Here is a 19,157-nt window from a genome sequence, read left to right as displayed (position 1 = left end):
TTAATCCCACTCTGAAGTCTGTAAGATAAATATACGGGTAAGCATAAAGCTAGTAGCATGCTAGTCTAGCTAGCATTGGAGCGTGACAAATTCTGCCCATAAGTACCTCCCAAGCCCACCAGTTTACATGCCACATATTTTTAGGTGAATATTGTAACCATTTGACAGAGCCAAGTTAGCTTAGCTGTGGGCTGAGCTAAGCTAACTGGCAGCTGTCTCTCTGCCGCCTTTATATTTAACGTAACGATAAGAGAATGGTTTCAATCTTCTCATTAAACTCAAATAACCATTCTCCCCTAAAATGTCGAGCTTTTCCTTGAAGAAAGCAAGTTTTAAAAAGTTTAAAAAGCGTATGGCCAAGTTTGTAGCATATTCTGTCAGTCACAAGGAAATGTATTGCTCCATTAAGAGCAGTGAACTACACAGCGGATTAGTTCAGTGTAACAAAGTACATAGTTTAATGAAAAACAGAAATAAACCTACAACCTGCAATAATGTTTCCCATTGTGTCATAAGTTTCATTTTTCAACCTAAGTGGAGTTTGTCAGGCATGAAAACAGCTCCCCTTTTCACCTAATTCAATTTCCATTTTGTTCTCACAAAATACAGGGCGTCCTGCCAAGACCAGTGAGTCTGCTGGCACAACCCCACAGAGATCTGAAATGTGATTTTTTTCTTAGAAGGAAATTAAACTGAACTCTGTAACACAACTAATGTGAGATAAGGAACAAAGGAGTGAAACTTGAAAGGAGAAAAGTCTGGGTTCAGATGGGAAAAACACAAAGGCAGAAGAGCTGTTGAAAGCCAATGGCTAACATATGCTGATGATTTGCGAACTGCTGGCAAAAATTGTCGGAGCTTATTTTTGACTTTTATTATTTAAGTTGATCCCCTAAGTTTTCTTGCACCATCATTGGGTCAATTTTTCTATGTGTCTGATAATTTGGCTAATGACATCTCAAGACCTGATGACGATCAACCATAGCTGTACTCTGTATTTGGTGCTAATTAGCATATGTTAGCATGCTATCACAATAAAACAAGATGGTGAACATTGTAAAGAATATACTTGCTGGACATAAATCGGCATAAGAAATATGTTATTGTGAGCTCAAAGCACCGTAGTAGCTAGCCTCAGCTGTACTTTGTGATTGGTAAAAGTTAGCAAATGTTAGCAAATGAACATGCTGAACATTGTAAAGATTATACCCACTAAACATAAAGCAGCATGTTAAAGTACAACCCTACACAGTCGCTAGCGTAGTAGCTAGCCTCAGCTGTACTTTGTGTTTGGTTATAGCATGCTAACAAACCAAACTAACATGGTGAACATTGTAAAGATTATATCTGCTAAACATAAAACAGCATGTTAGCAATGTTATTGTTAGCTCAAAGCTGTTCTTTGTTTAAGTACAATCAAACACAGCTGCTAGCATGGCTGTAGCTTGTTTGTTTTGTTGAATTCTGGATTAGCATGTTTGTCTGGAATCAAAATAACAATGCAAAAGACTGCAGTTGAATTAGGTAAAAATGTTTAAACCATGGACCAAGGAATACTTTATTTGATTTAGGTGTTGGAGGTATCACCATGTGCTAATTTATTGAGCACAATAGTTTTTGGTTTGCTAGCAAAATTTTATGATTGTACTTATTCATCCTGTTAAATCTCGTAACATGACAGCAACATGACCAAATAAGACATTAGTCAGTGTTCATTAGATATACTGTATACATGATAAAGAATATGGTTTCTATTTTAAGTGCCATGAGATAATTTTTGTCATGATTTCCCCTTATAATAATAGATTGATTTAATTGATTGGACTGCAATCCTTGTAAAAAGCCATGGGCTAATATTTCTCTTGAATGAAAGACCCTGTTTTCTTTGGCAACTGAGGGTCAATGATTATGACTATCAACAATGTGCTATGCCCAGGGACATCTCTTTGCAGCTCTGCATACTTTCAGAGAAAATACAGCGAATAAAACCGGCTGAACGCAGCTGTGGCCTCACCTGCAGCCTACAGTAGCACAGTACTGCGATGATAAGGAGTAATATAACAGTAGCTAGAATTCCACCAGTGATGACCACTGTCCCGGCTGTCATTCGAATGGCTCTCCATCAACACCCTGCAGAGAGCAAGAGGAGGGATCAGAGAGAGAAAAGAAGTGGAACAGAGTAGAGAGGGATAGGGAGAAGAAACGGCAGAGGAGAAAGCGCACAATTCATCAGCACAGCGGTTTCATTAAGTAGATTATAACTGTGTGTCATCTCACTGGTGCTTATTGAATTATCCAGCAGTTAGGAGACATGTAATAGAATCATCCTACAAGTGCTGCTCATAATATAGACGAGATCCCAGGCTGGAACATGTAGAAAAAACTGCGTGAGAGAGGGAAGGCAGCATGCAATCGCAATGAAACCGACAGAAGAGCATGGAGATAAATGGATGGTGGGAGTCAGGAGAGCTGAAGTGACTGAGCAGGTGAGAGAAACAAAGACGGAGCGAGAAGTGAATTGAAATGGAGCGAGTGGGAGAAAGAGGTCAAGATGAGCTGGTTACTGGCATAGAAGGGGATTTGATGAATGGATATGGAACAGGGAAACAAAATGATGGAGGGGATGAAGAAGAAGTAGTGAGAGAAAGATGGAGAGAGGTGAAACATGAACAATGGGTACATGGAAATGAAGAAGGTGGTTTAAGAGAGATGAATGAAAGTGAGAAACAAACAGGGAATCTTCAAGAAAAGTCCATGGTTGAAAAACAGTCAAACCAGATCTTTAATGCATGCACACAGGACTCATGATTTCCTAATCTCAGAGACTTTTGTTCAGCATAAAAAAAACTTTCACTATAGTAAAATCCTTGGTCAGGGTTTTCAAAGTCGCAATGAAACAGCATTTTGAGAGAATTGCTTCCTTAATCAGACGCACCTCCCGATGGAACAGGGACCATTTGAAAGTCTAGACCTCAGGAATATCCAATAAAGGAAATCCCATCCTGTTAGATGATAAGGTAAATTACATTACACGCACAATGTGCGAACAAGTTCACAAAGATTATTTTACATTTTGCTGTAATTGACAACGAGCTAATAGAGAAAGCAGAATCACTATGACCTTTATTTCATAAAGCACACATCCAACTGGACTGCTGTTGGTGACCTTTGACCGTAAATCAAAGCTCAATAATGAAAACAAATGCTGCTGTTGACCCTGGAGCTCCAAGATTATATCAATCTAGCTCTGCAGAATCTGCATTAAAGGGCCACTTTCAACCTCAGTCCTATCATGCTGTTATGGGGAGCTAATGCCTTTTCTGTCTGTGCCTTTGAAGGATGCTATCAGCTTCTCCAATGGGCCCAGGAAAACCTTGCTAACCTACACTTCTTCGATCTAGGATGCCCGCCTCCGATGTCATGTCTCGTTCAAAATCGTCAGGTTTGAAATGTAGACTGCAGACCTGAAGATTTTTTAGACGATCCACTGGTATATTCTCGCAGTTTTTTCGGATTCTGTACCACTTTGAGCCATTGCCTGCAACGATAGTATTTCTCTCCAGCGTCTCTCACTGGACCGTTCCTTTCAGAGGGCGGGCAGCAATGCATGGTGGGTGTTGTAGGAATGTAGAATGGGCGAAACCACGAGCTGTTTGTAGGACTTTCTCCACAAATATGGCACCAATTTCAAATATTCTTGCTTCTATTGATTACAGAGAACACCAGCTTTGACTGACAGTGGCTTTTTCCAGGGGAGAACTGCTCCTTTAACTGTGATCTACTGTATCTCTCTTCCTTCTACTCGCATTTTGTTAAAAACTGCTAATTTAATTAGAATTTATTTGCAATTTATTACACGTTTTGTAACTTTGGCCCGAGCAAGCAGCCCTTTCATGTGACTTAAAAAAATATTCAGGTGATTTTGGGTATTTGGGGATTGTAGGTAGTTCCCTCCTGCACAGTGGTTTTACATTAAGGGTAAGAATCGCAGGGCAACTCACCATACGATATGTGGCCCACGATAACAATAATATCACGATACAGTGATTCTGCAATAACTGATACACCGAAGACAGTCATATAATGATACATCACCATGTCTGATTAACTTCTTCTTTGGCCAGTTAATTTCTATTCACATTACCCTCATTCATGTCATAAGTGCTACAGCGAGGGGTCATGAAGTAGTGACGCTGTGGGTCAAAGTCACAGGGAAAAGTATTGCACGAGTCAGGACGACGATATAGTGCCGTATCGATATTTTATCTCACCCTTACTTTACATGCAGACAGAAATGACTGGAGATAAATTCTACAGCACGTCATAAGAACATTTTGCAGCAGTATGATTGACTTGAGACTGAGCTGACCTCATTCTCTGTTTATTAGATCAATGCTTCTCTTTAATTAGCTCTTTTCAGTCTCTACAGCAGCTGGATTACCGGAAGAAGCCTCGAGCCCAGAGGCTTTAAATATTCATTTTAATCTCGAAGGTAATGTTCATTAATCACAGACATTTAAATTGTCAAAATTCATTTTTTCAGCCTATCCTTCGCTGTAAAAAAGAAAGTATTTGAGGCTGAAATGGGATGAGTCTGATCCCCGCAGCAGTCACTGAGTGTTCATCAGCAATACAACACTGAGGCCTGAATCTGATACAGAACTGCAACAGTTCAAGTGGAGCTCAGCTCTTAATCTTGCATGCAGCCCTGACCTGGTGTGGTCTGTTACAGTCATGGTTGAGTATGGCACTTGTGATGCAGGAAACCGTAATGTTGAATCACACATTAGCACATTGTGAAGCGCTGTACAGTGCAGGATATCTCTATAGCTGCAACAGGGAAAGCAGGGTTTAAGCCCGATTTACTTACAGTTTCATTCCTGCAGAAATCCACTCATAAGCTCAGAATTAGCCCTTCACTGTTGCTTTTATTCTTTTCAATACAAATATGAGAACATTGCTGGAAAAATCATGCAAATCCACAATATCCCAAAATCTTTCATCTTATGGAGTGACTGTGCAGCTGTGTTCTGCTGCTGCAATAAACATTTCATCACAAACGTTAGCTGTCCGACTAAAATTCGATTTTGTATGAGCTTAGTATAAACACTCCTCATAATTGAAGGAACATAAATCATTTCAAGTTTTTTATTAGGAAAAACTGTATGGCCAAAATAACATAGTGCATGGTTGTATTTCTTCAATGTAAGGCAGGGGACATCCAGCAACCACAATCCATACAGTAAACATCATCTAACTTTTATGGTAGACGAGGTGTGCCGTTGTAAAATGAGTTCCTTTTTTGTTGGCCTTTTATGCCTTTTTTAAGTGGGAGGACAGTGGACAGAGTCGCAAACAGGGGAAGAGAGAATGGGGGGTGACACGCGGCAAAGGGCTGACGGTAGGAGTCGAGGCAGGGGTCGCTGCATTGAGGACTGTTGCCCCTGTACATGGGTCATGCGATTTAACCGCTGAACTAAACAGACGCCCCTAGTATTAAATTTGTGTTATATTATTATTATTATTTTATTATTACTCACATTAAAATGAGCAAAGCTAGCTGTTATTACTCACATTAAAATGAGCTAAACTAGCTGTAATTACTCACATTAAAATGAGCTAAACTAGCTGTAATTACTCACATTAAAATGAGCTAAGCTAGCTGTTATTACTCACATTAAAATGAGCTAACCTAGCTGTAATTACTCACATTAAAATGAGCAAAGCTAGCTGTTATTACTCACATTAAAATGAGCTAACCTAGCTGTAATTACTCACATTAAAATGAGCTAAACTAGCTGTAATTACTCACATTAAAATGAGCTAAACTAGCTGTAATTACTCACATTAAAATGAGCTAAGCTAGCTTTTAAATGAAAACATTTCCACTGATGGTGAACTAAGAGACAGTTAACGGGACCACAGGAGTCAGAGCAGCACCTGATTGAGGTTTTCTGTCTCGTCACTGTCAGAGTCTGTTGACATGTTCTTCTCCATTCACCGTCTTTAAACACCGCCGTATCCTGTCAATGTTGTGTTTAATGTTTACTTCATGTGCTGTCTTCAGTTTTGTATACTTTAACCTTTATTGCTTTCTGTCCACTGTTTTGTCTCTTTTCGTTCCCTCCTATGATTACAGTTAGTCCTCCGGATTGTGTGATTAGAGCCACATCCCTAGCAACGGTCTGTTCTTCTTAGCAACGGTCTATTATAAAGAAATAGCAGACCTCAGAATGTAGTAATTAACCGATAAGCCGTGTAATATTTTTGTGTGTTGAGGTTAACAACAGAGATGGCTTTATAAAATCACATTAATTTTTTAAATTAAGCATAAATTAAATACATGAACAGTTAAAATGTAAAAACTCCCACCAAAAAACTACAGTATTATAACAAATATTTGAGGTTTAAACCAAAAATGTTGCCTTTCTTAATAGTTTGGTGATTTATTTTGTCTCACATTACCATCTGGCTTTGCACAGATGCAAAATAACAGTTTCAGTATCTTTGCACAGACACAAGTTGTCACTACGTTCCCAGTTTTTGTTACATTCTCATTCTGAAACGGGGAAAGCCCTGCAGACGCTCGACAGATGTGGCCACAGACCTTATTCCCTTCATTACATCCGCAATCTGGTAGTGTCGTAGCACCACACCATCACACTGCATTGTGGATAATTGCCTGAAACCAAAAATAGGCCAGCAGGCTTGTTGCTAAGCTATGACTCAATGGTGCAAGCCATTATCAGCAACAAGCACACAGCAGCATGGGCTCGTGTTGTCAAGATCAAACTCAACTGTGACATGGACACACCCTGAAATAGACACAGTAACAAAATATGGAACATTCTGACGTAAGCACAAACAAAGAGTCAGGCTCCTGCTTCAGCAGTGTAAGATTTGGATTGATTTGTTGCCATTTCAAATCCTGGATAAACAAAGCTCTCCATCAACATCCATCAGTCAGCTGACACTTTCCTAAGACAGAGCACAATTAACCATATGACTGACAGCCACGACCTTCTGACCCCGAAACACCTCTTAACCACATTGAATTTCCTGCTTGTCCAAACCATATTACAGCTTTCATTGTGATGTGTCTTTCCAGAGATGCTCTATACAGTTAGAATGGATCAGACCGTCTCTGCAGTATACTATCTGCCCTGTCTACAAACACATCACAGCCACGCTCCCCTCAGGCTGGAATACAACTGGACACTAATCCAATCTGCAGGCCACACAGTCCACCAACCAAATCAATACTGTGGAAAAACAAGAAGAGTGTTTTGGCCTTGAAGCCTTTCAGTTAAACTGAACACAGAAATGTGGCTTTGTGATATTTTTAGTGTCAGAAAAAGACAACATGGAGTCAGGAAATAGAGCTTGAATTCTCTTGGTTTGTCTGATAAGGTGACATTACTGATATAATGCACTGCAGGCAGATAATGATGAGCCTAAAGTTGCACCAATCAATATATTCATATTAACGACGGAACGGATGACAATATGTCATGTGAGAATTATCATTCATAGGGACAAACCCACAGAGAATCATCACGCAACTCTGCAGTTCCCCTTGTTCAGCCCATTGTTTTGGTTTTACAACCATTAACTCCCCTTTATTGCTCTTATCAGTGTAGCCTGCCCGCTGCACAGTCGGCAGACAGCAGTTCTTTAAAGCAGCTGTCTGCCGACTGCCAAGCACCAAACAGCAGATCGAAATAATTAGCAACTAGCTTGTGAACATAATGTAGCGTTAAGCAGCTAAAGAGGAAGATATTTCTGTCAGGAGTTGCTGGAGACCAAAAAAGAGAAAAAAGGATGAATATTGGACTAGAATTCAATAAAAGGCCAGGTAACAGACTCTACATGCTCATGTTCATAAAATAACATACGCATTCTTCTTACATATATTTCTATCCTTTACCCACCGAGCCTAAGCAGAAAAAAATAGATGCATAGATAAAATCTCTTACATAAAGTCACGCTAGCAAAGTCTTCATGTTCCATCAGACTTACATTATCATGCTCCCTCCACTCAGTCAGTGTTTGAAATGACCTTCTTACAGATATGAAGAAGTTGATTATCACAACTACGCAGACGACACTCAGATCTACTTAGCTCCTTCAACAATCCTTAGAATCACTCTATCAATGTTAAGAGCAGGACAATAAATGGATGCAGTTAAATAGCTTTTAACTAAACACCTTTTTGGCAACATGGAGGAAAAAAGTCCCCGCATACTCAATAGGTGATAATGATAGTGTCAGTGTTGTTTTCACAGCTATTCTGCTTCTCCTTATTGGCCTAACTGCTGCGTTACTACATAACAAAATATAAATATTTTGCATCAAAAATACTTGCAGTATGCTTAGAGTTCTACACCAGTGGAAAATAATATCGTAAATACATTTAGCCTTTCTTAAAATAAAACTTAACATTAAATGCAGCAAATACATTTTTCTCTGTGGATGAGTTTAAGTAAAACATAAACATCTAAGTTTCTGTTCATTTCAAAGCTGAATCTTTTAAAATATATTTTACTTGTATGAAATATATCAATGTTTGTCCATGTTGTGGGCTGCAATCCTGCGCTGGTATTGATCTGTTTCTGAACATAATTGGTCTTACTCTTGCACAAAACACTCACATTTTTACAATGTAAAGAAGCAACACACAACATTGCTGACTAATGTTAAGCATGTAAAGGATGTCTACAAACAAGACGAGGTCAAAACCTAGTATGTGGCTGACCGCATCAGGTCAATGTGCACTTTGCGGGCAATGTGTTACAAGGACTGTCCTTATGAGGCTGATGACAACGTGTTTGAAAGCTGGTGCGAGCTGTCCAAAGCCGTATAGACAGAGAGTCGCGTCAGTGGAGGCCCAAAATGCTCCATGATCCACCATTGCGATGTCGCAACTCTCTCTCTCTTTGAGTCTGTGAAAGTACTGACACTCAGTCAGTCAGTCAGTTACTCAGTCAGTCAGTCACATACAGACCCGTGTGTAGGGCTGACCCTGGCGGTCAACCAAAATAAGCACAAGTCTCATCATGTACACACACACACACACACACACACACACACACACACACAAACACATGCATTAGTCATATGCAGTGGATACAGGCAATGTGTTACTCCGAGCGCTTCCTTAATCACAAGCATGGTGTGTGAGGGATGGGCTGCAGCAAGGCGACGAACAGTATTAATTATTTAACCACACGCACACACACAGACACACACGGAAACATGCAACTCCGACTCCATTGTGAAATAGTACCGGAGGAAGGCAAACTTGTCCGCTCAGCTTCTTTTCGCTGGTATTCCTCCCCAGGAATGACAAGAGGTTAGGGGAGAAAGACGAATAGCAGCGGGGACACGCACACACAAACACACACAAACACTCACATGCAATAATTTTAGTACTAGCTAACGTGCTCCGACAGTGGGCTTTGGAATAAATTGCCGCGCTTTGATGAAACATGGCAGGGATCACAGCAGAGGTCTTGCTAGGAATAATGGCTGTTGACAGGCTTTCAGCTGAACGGGGGAACAAGCGCACAGTAGGTGGCGGGTTCGAAAAATACACACGAGACAATAACACGGCTTGAGAACAATGGAAAGAGCTCTATTACAGCTGTACCTGTCAAAGGGGAATTTCACACGTATATTCGCAGTCATATACAGAGACACAGAGCATACAGATTTCTCCAGGGACATGGCACGAGCCAAACAGTCCTTATTCAAAGTTTAGTGAAGGCTAAACTTTCTATGCCAGGAGTTTCTTTTCAACCTTTCAAACTGTCTTTTAAAAAGACAAAGACACAATGAACCATGGCTCATCAACTTTCAGGACAAAATGTGTTTGATTAAAGCTTTTTGTCCTTGATTAGTCTTTGTCTGCCCTTTGATAAACTGCAATCAGTGAGTATTCAATTTGCCACATTATTCCATAACCTACATTTACGTCGACCTACGGTGTGTATGATGTTATCAAAGAAAATCAAGATAAATTCAGATTCCCATTATGCAACATTCATCACATTTACCCTCAATTACTGATGTGTGATACAGACAATATATGCACCATCATGAAGATAATGAAGCGTCACTGTGATCCCATTTGTACCCTTCATTACTGTTTCTTCAGAGCTTAACTTGTCCTGCTGTGACATGCTTGTAATACAGCTGTACGGCTTTAAATAAGGAATTCTAAATGATGAGGAAACGCTCCTTAATTGCTTTCTTGCTGTAACTTAGATGAGACTATGTATGTCGCTCAAATGTTTGTGAATGAAGTGTGGATCTAGCCAGGAGCCAGTTAGCTTAGCTTAGTATAAACACTGGAAACAGGGGGAAGCTAGGATAGTTCTCCCTCTAGCTGAAAAATACGCTTACTATAGCACCTTTAAAGCTGACCTATTGACTAGCCTCCTGCTATTCTGCTTCTCCCTACTGGCCCAATTGCTGCGTTACTACATAACAAAATATAAATATTTTGCATCAAAAATACTTGCAGTATGCTTAGAGTTCTACACCAGTGGAAAAGTAATATCGTAAATACATCTAGCCTTTCTTAAAATTAAACTTAAATATTAAATACAGCAAATACATTTTTCTCTGTGGATGAGTTTTAGTAAAAACATATAAATCTAAGTTTCGGTTAATTTTAAAGCTGAATCTTTTAAAATATATTTTACTTGTATGAAATATATCAATGTTTGTCCATGTTGTGAGCTGCAATCCTGCGTTGGCATTGATCTGTTTCTAAACAAAATTGGTCTTACTCCTTAACCTTTGACCCCTCTCTAATGAATGCACAATCAGTAGTCGCTTGCTCAAAACACTCAGCCAGGTAGCTTAGCGTAGTATAACACTGGAAACAGGGGGAAGCTAGCATAGTTCTCCCTCTAGCTGAAAAATACGCTTACTATAGCACCTCTAAAGCTGACCTATTGACTAGCCTCCTGCCCCTGAGCTCTTGACTTGCTGCACAGACAACAGATATGTCTTATGACTAAAAGAAAGCTAATTAGCATATTTTACAAAATATTTGACTGTGCCTTTCAGAATTAACATAAACACTGCTAGCAACAGCTAGCCTGGTTCTTCCTCTAGCTGAAAATTATTCTTAAGCTAGCTTAATATGTACACAAATAGTTATAACATATGGCTTTAAAGGATGTTGCATGCCTGATGAATAACATTTTAATAATCTGTACAACACATCTGTGCATGCTAATCTCCATTGGCTGTTTAGCCACCTGATCACGATGATACTCACGAACATATGACTGAGCCAAACTATTTTTCCTTTGCTTTGAGTTTTTATGCTAAGCCAAATGAATAGCCTCCCTGCCCGAGCTCTAGACTTTCCGCACAGACAAGAGATCAGTCTTCTTTTCTAATTCAAAGAAAGCTCACAAAATATTAGACTGAGCCTTCAAGAATTAGCACAAACACTGGAAATGTGGGGAAACAGCTAGCCTGGTTGTCTCTCTAGCCGAAAATTAAGCTAACTAGCACCTCTAAAACTGACCTATTGACACGTTATTTCTTTTTAGTTTATTACACTACCAGTCAAAAGTTTGGACACACTTTCCCATTCACTTGTATGAGAAAATGTGTCCCAACTTTTGACTAATAATGTATGTACACAAATAGTTATAACATATGGCTTTAGAGGGTGTAACATGCTTGACGAATAACATTTTAATAATCTGTACAATGCTGTGCATGCTAATCTCCCCTGGCTGTTTAGCCATCTGACCACAGCGACACTCATTAACCTTTGACTGAGCCAAATATCTTTTTTATGCTAAGCTAACTAAATAGCCTCCCACCCAGAGCTCTAGACAAGTGATCAGCCTTCTTTAATAACTAAAAAAAAGCACAAAAAAAATATATGTGCCTACAAAAATTAGCATAAACAATGGAAATGGGGGAAAGAGCTAGCGTGGTTCTCCCTCTAGCTTAAAATTATGCTCACTAGCACCTGAGAAGATGACATCACTAAACATTTACATGATGATGAAGATCAGTTGAAAAAGCGCTTCAGCCTTCATGCGATGGTGTAACATTGGTTTGACTGGATGTTTATTTATGTTTTCTTTAATCTCCATTAAGCCTCAACGCATTCCAAGACCCAAAAAATCGTCACACACCCACCTCTTCAACACCGCGAGACTGGAGCACACATTTTGAAATAAGCTTAAAAATTTCTCCTTAAGCCTCGTCATAGTGTTATCCTGTCAGGCTGCTCTGACCCTGACTGCAGCATCACTTGATTCTCCGTCTCAGGCTGCTGGCTCACCCTGTTCTTGAATAAAATTTCAGCAGGCGCACTAAAATTTACTTTGCCACCATTTCTTTGTGCTCTTGCACCCCGTCTCTCAGAATAATGACAACACAGAGGCGGCCTTAGGTAAAACTCTCCTTCCTTATCCGTCTGCTGAAAGATATTTAGCAGCTTAGCTAACCCCACGTCTGACCTCAAGTAGGAAATCCCAAGGGCTGTCAGAGAGAGAGAGATATGGGGGAGATTTAGAGCTGTGGATGAAGAAAGGAGAGAAACCAGGAATAGTTTTTATCCCTCTCGTGTCTTCTAATATAACCAGTGCATCATTTCCGTAATTACTGCCCCTCTGTGAATGATATATAATAAAAAAGGCTCTGGGCTATATGACTATAGCACCATGAGGACGTTCGAGAAAAAACCTTAATGGTGACCTGGGGGTCTCTTCATTTAATTATACAGCTCACTAAATGTCTCTCATCCATCTGAATGACCTTGCTTAGTCGTTCTTCCAGTTCAGATTGCAGCTGATGTAAGACGCACTGCTGTAACTTTAAACGTGTTTTGAATGCACCGAAAGCAAAAGAGCATGACTGTCCTTCCTTGTCCGTGACGTACTGTATTTGTAGAGAACATCTTTTAGGTTTTTATATCATTTGGGAATGTTTAAGCACAATAAATCTGTCAAATTGTAGGAAAATAAGCCCCTTTTTAAGGAGCTTTAGGTCAGGTTTAGTCTCAGTTCTTAAACCACTACAGGTAAACAGTAATAATCCTGTAGGGAAAATGAAAAGTGTTCCCACTGAAAACCTCTGCTCTGTTGAATGCTGAGACCATAACCTCTCTTTTTTGGAAGAATTGGCTCAAAATTGTACTTGTAACCATTTATTGCCAAATGGAAACAAAGTTATGCTTGGCACGGATGGCGCTTCTCTTAAGATGCTTCCTGGGTTAGCTAGGCAGCATGCCTTTACAGGGAGCACAATACAGAAACACCACTCAGGTATACAAGAGTGGGCCAAAGGTTTAAGGCTAGAAAGGTGGAAGCTGGGGTGGTGGAGGCAAATCAGCAGCAGCAGCGGTGTGTGTAGCATGTTGCATCAGGGATCATTAAGAGGGAAGTTGCACACAAATGGGCTGTGATTGGTGTGTTACTGATTAGAAACAATGATTCAATCAGCAGGCTGTCAGGCGTGTTTTTAATGTTGCTTAAGATCCCCTTGGTAAGCTAGTTTTTTTCCCAGTTACCTTTAACTGTTGAGCTATAAATCTCGCTCATGATTAATGTACCTTGGCATGCATAATTGATATGGCAGCTGCTGTAACGGTCACCTGTATTCAGAAGCAGTCAGCCCTGACGTTTTATACAAAAATGTAATAGAGGGCTGTAATGAGATCACATTTTGAGGATGCTTTTAAGAGTCACATAAAGGCTCGTATCACGTCAGTGTAAAACAAGTGATAGTGTTAAGGTGTCCATACTTCCCATGCAGGTGTGTGACAGACAAACGTCTCCCTTCACTGCACATATAAGAAAGGCATCCTTATTGTACAATGTAAAAGCCAAACTTTAAAGCAGCAATTTCTGCTTTAAACTGTCTAATTTTGTGCTGCAGATTACATCTAACAAAAGAATATTTTAAATGGATTTAAATGCCATTTATCTGTCAGTGTGAGCACACTTTTGTATCTCCAGAACAGTTAAAGAAAATGAGCTTTCACTTTCAAATCATGTCCAAATAATTGCCTATAACCACATTGTGTCAGTCTGCCACTGCACTTCCTGTCCCTCCCCTCTGCCACACCATGCTCTACCCTCTGCTGTGCAAATAATACCACTAGCCCGTGTTTGACAGGCTATAATCTTGGCATCAGCAGGAGCTGAAGTTGGCTGGGAGATATTACAGTTCTTTGAACTTCACAGTTGATGGATCGAAGAGCGGTTCTTAGCCTTGAATGTGAGTGATGCAAGTGGTAAAAAAAGGTGTTCTCGGTGCACTTCGTGAAAATACAAGGAAAACTTCAAGATTGAGTAAAGGCTGTGAGAGTGAATGTTTAGGCCTTAATCTTTATCTTTGGCCATAAAAAATAAGCACTTTTCATCACATTAAACACAAATCCTATTTTATAGAACACACCGGTTGGTTGTAGACGCTTAAATGAGCAACGTAAGCTTATGGGCATAAATTAACTAACTCCAACCCACTCGCCAAAGTCTTCTTCAATAACGCATGATGTTCATGTTGTCCCATTTAGAGCAAAATAGACGGGTATACTTTAGGGTGGGGATACCTGTTAACGTGGATGGAGACGTAGCAATTTGTATCCACCCTGTCATCCAAATACGGTGATGTCTGGTTCCAAAAAGCAACATGGTTACAGACAAAATGCGAAACTCAAGGCCTCAGAACAGTGACTACTTCTTTTCTATGTCTATGGCTGCAACAGGTGTGAGATTCAGAGACATCTTATCCCGACTAGGTCTGTGTAATGTATACAGTATCTCACTGGCTGCTTCTGGTGCTGATTCAATATACTCAGTGAGCCTCTGATGAGCCCTGACTGGTGCCAGCAGTGCTGGACACACTGCAAAAACTACAGCCAGTGTTTTGCTACAGGGGCTCAGCAATGGCTCGGCGCCATCGGATTTCTGAATGTCAGCTTAGAGCGTCAAAGACTATTAGATACACATAGTAAGCATGCAACAGTTGAAACAGACCTACTTGAGGATGTAGCTATGACGATGTATCTGTACAGGTCATAGATGAGTGTGTGAATACCTGCTTGGAGAGCAATTGATGAGATGTGTCAAAAATCAACACATTGTATGTTTTGTTACTATTTTAACAAATGTTATTACCCCAAAACAGTGTTTGAAAAATCACTATAGGGACTAACATATTAAATTATTGTCCGATCCTGTGAAAACTGTTGTGTCAATGTCCTTCACCAAATCTAAACTCACACCGACAGATAAGTTATATCCCCATTTACATCTTTTTTGTTAGCTTCTTATCTGTTGCTCCAAGTTAACATTAGCTAGGTGGATGTGGTTGCTAATCACAGACGGAACAAGGGATGGGAAGTTACATTAAAAGCTTGAGGTGATAGCTTTAACGTTAACCGTTTTTATGCGCATGTTCAGCAGACAGTATTTGGTGATGTGAGGCGTTCCCATTCCCATTTTAAAAGCTAAGGTAGCATACAGCCTAGCATAGATAATAAATAGAGTGTTAGCTTCTTATCTGTTGCTCCAGATTAATGTTAGCAAGGTGGATGTGCTCAGTAATCACAGACAGAATAAGGAATGGGAAGTTACATTAACAAAAACACTAACTTTAGGTGATGGCATTAAAGTTAACATTTTTTAAAGCGTATATTAGCAGACAATTCATGGTGATATTAAGCATTCCCTTTCCCATTTAAAAAGGTAGCATACAGCCTAGCATAGTTAATAAATAGAGTGTTAGCTTCTTATCTGTTGCTCCAGATTAATGTTAGCAAGGTGGATGTGCTCAGTAATCACAGACAGAATAAGGAATGGGAAGTTACATTAACAAAAACACTAACTTTAGGTGATGGCATTAAAGTTAACATTTTTTAAAGCGTATATTAGCAGACAATTCATGGTGATATTAAGCATTCCCTTTCCCATTTAAAAAGGTAGCATACAGCCTAGCATAGTTAATAAATAGTGTTAGCTTCTTATTTTAAGCTTCTTATATTTTAAGCGTGTTAGCAGACAATTTGTGGTTATGTGAGGCGTTCCCATTCTCATTAAGTCTAACATAGCATACAGCCTTTAATAAATAGTGTTAGCTTCTTATTTTGCTTGACGTAAACGTTAGCTAGGTGGATGTGGTCGCTAATCACAGACAGGAAAAGGGATGGGAAGTTATATTAACTAAAAAACTAACTTGAGGTGATAACATCAACATTTTTCAAGCGTGTTAGCAGACAATCTGTTGTGATGTTAGGCTTTCCCATTCAAGGTAATGTAGCATATAGCCTAGCATTGTTAATAAATAGAGTGTTAGCTTCTCATCTGTCGCTCTAAGTTTACATTAGCTAGGTGGACGTGGTCACTGATCACAGACAGAATAAGGAATGGGAAGTTATTAAGAAAAACACCAACTTGAGGTGATGGCTTTAACGTTTACATGTTAGCAGACTACTTGTAGTAATGTTAGGCCCTCCCATTTTAAAAGCTAACGCTACATACAGCCTAGCATAATTAATAAATGGAGTGGGTTAATGTATGCTACATTTAGGAAGTATTTCGGACCAAAATGAAAGTATTTTGATGAATGTTGTAGTAATTAGCATTAAGAGGATGTTTAAGCACCCTTTTTCTTTGTGAATTGTTGAGTGTTAATTTGAGCTAACACAGACAGTCAGTGGCTAATGTAACTTGAATGTTAAGCTAGCTCAGTAATGTCGAGGAAAGAGTTCTTCAAAGTGTTGATGTGTTGGGGGTTGGAGTTGGGTTGTAGCTTGCACATGTGTTCCAACATCTCCACTTCACACACATTCGCTCTCTCGCTCTCTCTCTCTAACACACACTCACACACCTCAAGCAGCTTCCCTCTATTAGCATGAACGTTTCTGTTTCTGCTCAGCGCTGCATAAATACAGCAGACAAGAGCCGAGCTATTACTCGACAGCATTTCCAATCTGAGGGCCCCGCGGAAATAAACTGCTGCTCACGATAGAATATCAGTCTGTCAAGAGAGATATTTATGCATACGCTCGGCGCTATTTGTTCTGTAATATTGAATAATAAAAAGAACAATAAAGGAAGCAACAAACAAACCAAATCTCAGCATGTTTACCCTCGGCGGTGCAGAATCTCTGCACGCTTGTAGTTCTATTACATTCTAACTCCAAACAGGACAGTAACAATATAACAGTAGCGGCTGCCTGCCTGCCACTGGTTCACTCCTGGTGTATGAGTTCAGTGTCAGTCAAGTCTGCTCCCGAGAAATCGCAGTGACAGAGGAAACGGTTTGTTGTGACACTCAGAGCTCCGTCAGGACCTCGTGGTGGGAAAAACCATGCAACCATGTTAGCCTTGCTAGCGGATGACACCGTGCTGAGTCTGGCCCTATGACAGATTCATATATTACTGCAAAACAAGCACACGCACGCACACACTTATAAAACCTTCCCTCTGGCTATATGCTCTGTTCAGGGTAATACACTGACCTCAAATAAATTGAATTCCTTTTCCTCTTCCTGAATTAGATAAGACACCATTAAATTACATTTGCTCCTTGACACTTGACAATGAGATCATTCCTGATTTAGACTTTTTTTCTTACTTTGCCTTCTCTCCCCAAGCAACAGTAGCACTGCACTTACAGTGTACATGTCTAGTTTTCCAACAGCTTAAAGCGCCAAAACATTCACCCATTTACGAATCTCTATTTAAAGAATCTGGATTAAAATGCAGAATAGGAGCAGGACTGGATTTTGGTATCGGAAGTGTTCTAGTTTCTGTTCGTAGTACATTTGAAGTCCTAGTAGTATTGACCAATCACATAGCAGCAGGCTTCGGTTGTATACAGTCCGTGTGGAGAGCAAGAGGAGCAGCGGAATCCGCCGTAATGCCATCCAGTCTCCTAGCGGCGATCATCTGACCACGATTTTCCCTTTTTATTAATCTCTATAAACAGATGTCTGCCAGCAAGTTCAGCTAACAATCTGTTCTTGGACGTCGTATCTTAACTCCAACACTATTCTCGCTTCTTAGGTTGCTAGCCGGTCTTGGCCAAATGTCCTTTAACTACTGGCTACATCGGAAGCCCCCTAGCCTATATCGCAATCAGACCATAGACTGTATAAAAGAATGGACGACATGACACCTCCCTAAAAGTGAAACCAAAACATCTCTATCGCCCGCCTCCTCCATGTTAACAGATGGGACATGAGTCAAACTATAAAATACACACCAAATACAATCTCAAACATGGTTTCTGTCATTATAGCTAGTTCTTATCATGCTGATTTACGTCCAAGTGTTCATTTTTCTGATGTTATGTTCTTATTCGGTGCTGTAAAAAGGATGATTGACAGCTCTGTTGACAAATCCGGCTCCTGCAGCCAATCAGTTCCGGATCAGCAGAGTAGAGGAGGAACGGTGAGAGGAGACGTAACTAAAACAATCACTACAGTCATTGAAGTTTCCATATCTGTGAACGTCTGCTTCAGACCAACACAAGAAGCTGTTCTGCTGTTAAACACGCCGGCGTGTGGGATCCGGTAAGTTAAATGTGTGTTTTAGTTAGCGGAAGTGGCTATGGCGGCTCCATACGCTGATCTCTACTGCGCAGCTCTGGCTCCAAATTACGTCACCATCGCAAGATGGCAGCGCCTATCACAGGGGCTATTTTGGCTTCAATGTTACAATGAGAGCAGATGGAGACGCAACGTCCATCTATATCTACAGTCGAGTTGAATCAGACAATAGCTGATGTGTTCCAAGATTGCCCATTTAAATACACATATTAGCAATGGGGATGGGAAATGGTTAGCTTTGTTACTTTGGAGAGGAAATGTGTCAACATAGCTATCTCCATGCATCTAAGATTAGCTATTATCAATTAAAATATAATGTGTATAATGTGCAATGTGCTCAGTGATCTTTACACACAGCAAAGTAGGCAATAAAAAGGAGCTCTGCATTCAAACGCATGCAGTTATATTTGCTTTCAAAGCAAAATGGATCAAGCTGGGATTGAATGTTGACTTACTACATCAAAATGACACTAAATTTCATTGGTTATATGATTTTGTTCCTTTTTGAAATTTCAGTAAACACTTGTCCTCTCAGTATTTGAATTTGGCAGGAATGTTG

The 19,157-nt window shown here is 40.0% G+C and overlaps 1 protein-coding gene across 1 annotated transcript in view; it reads right to left on the bottom strand.

The window, feature by feature from the left end:
• fam163ba (family with sequence similarity 163 member B, genome duplicate a) overlaps positions 1-19,157 on the bottom strand; it is a 34,800-nt gene that overhangs the window by 5,000 nt on the left and 10,643 nt on the right. Inside the window, exon 2 of the mRNA XM_069672912.1 lies at positions 2,015-2,130. Coding sequence (XP_069529013.1) covers positions 2,015-2,107 — 93 coding nt within the window. The 5' untranslated portion in view covers positions 2,108-2,130. The remainder of the gene's footprint in view (positions 1-2,014; positions 2,131-19,157) is intronic.

This window comes from Semicossyphus pulcher, unplaced genomic scaffold (assembly GCF_022749685.1).
Source record: "Semicossyphus pulcher isolate SPU_LCO1_2020_fin unplaced genomic scaffold, fSemPul1.0.p SCAF_22, whole genome shotgun sequence".
Taxonomy (NCBI): Eukaryota; Metazoa; Chordata; class Actinopteri; order Labriformes; family Labridae; genus Semicossyphus; species Semicossyphus pulcher.
Note: the sequence above shows the minus strand (reverse complement) of the source record. Positions and strands in the feature narration are given on the sequence as shown.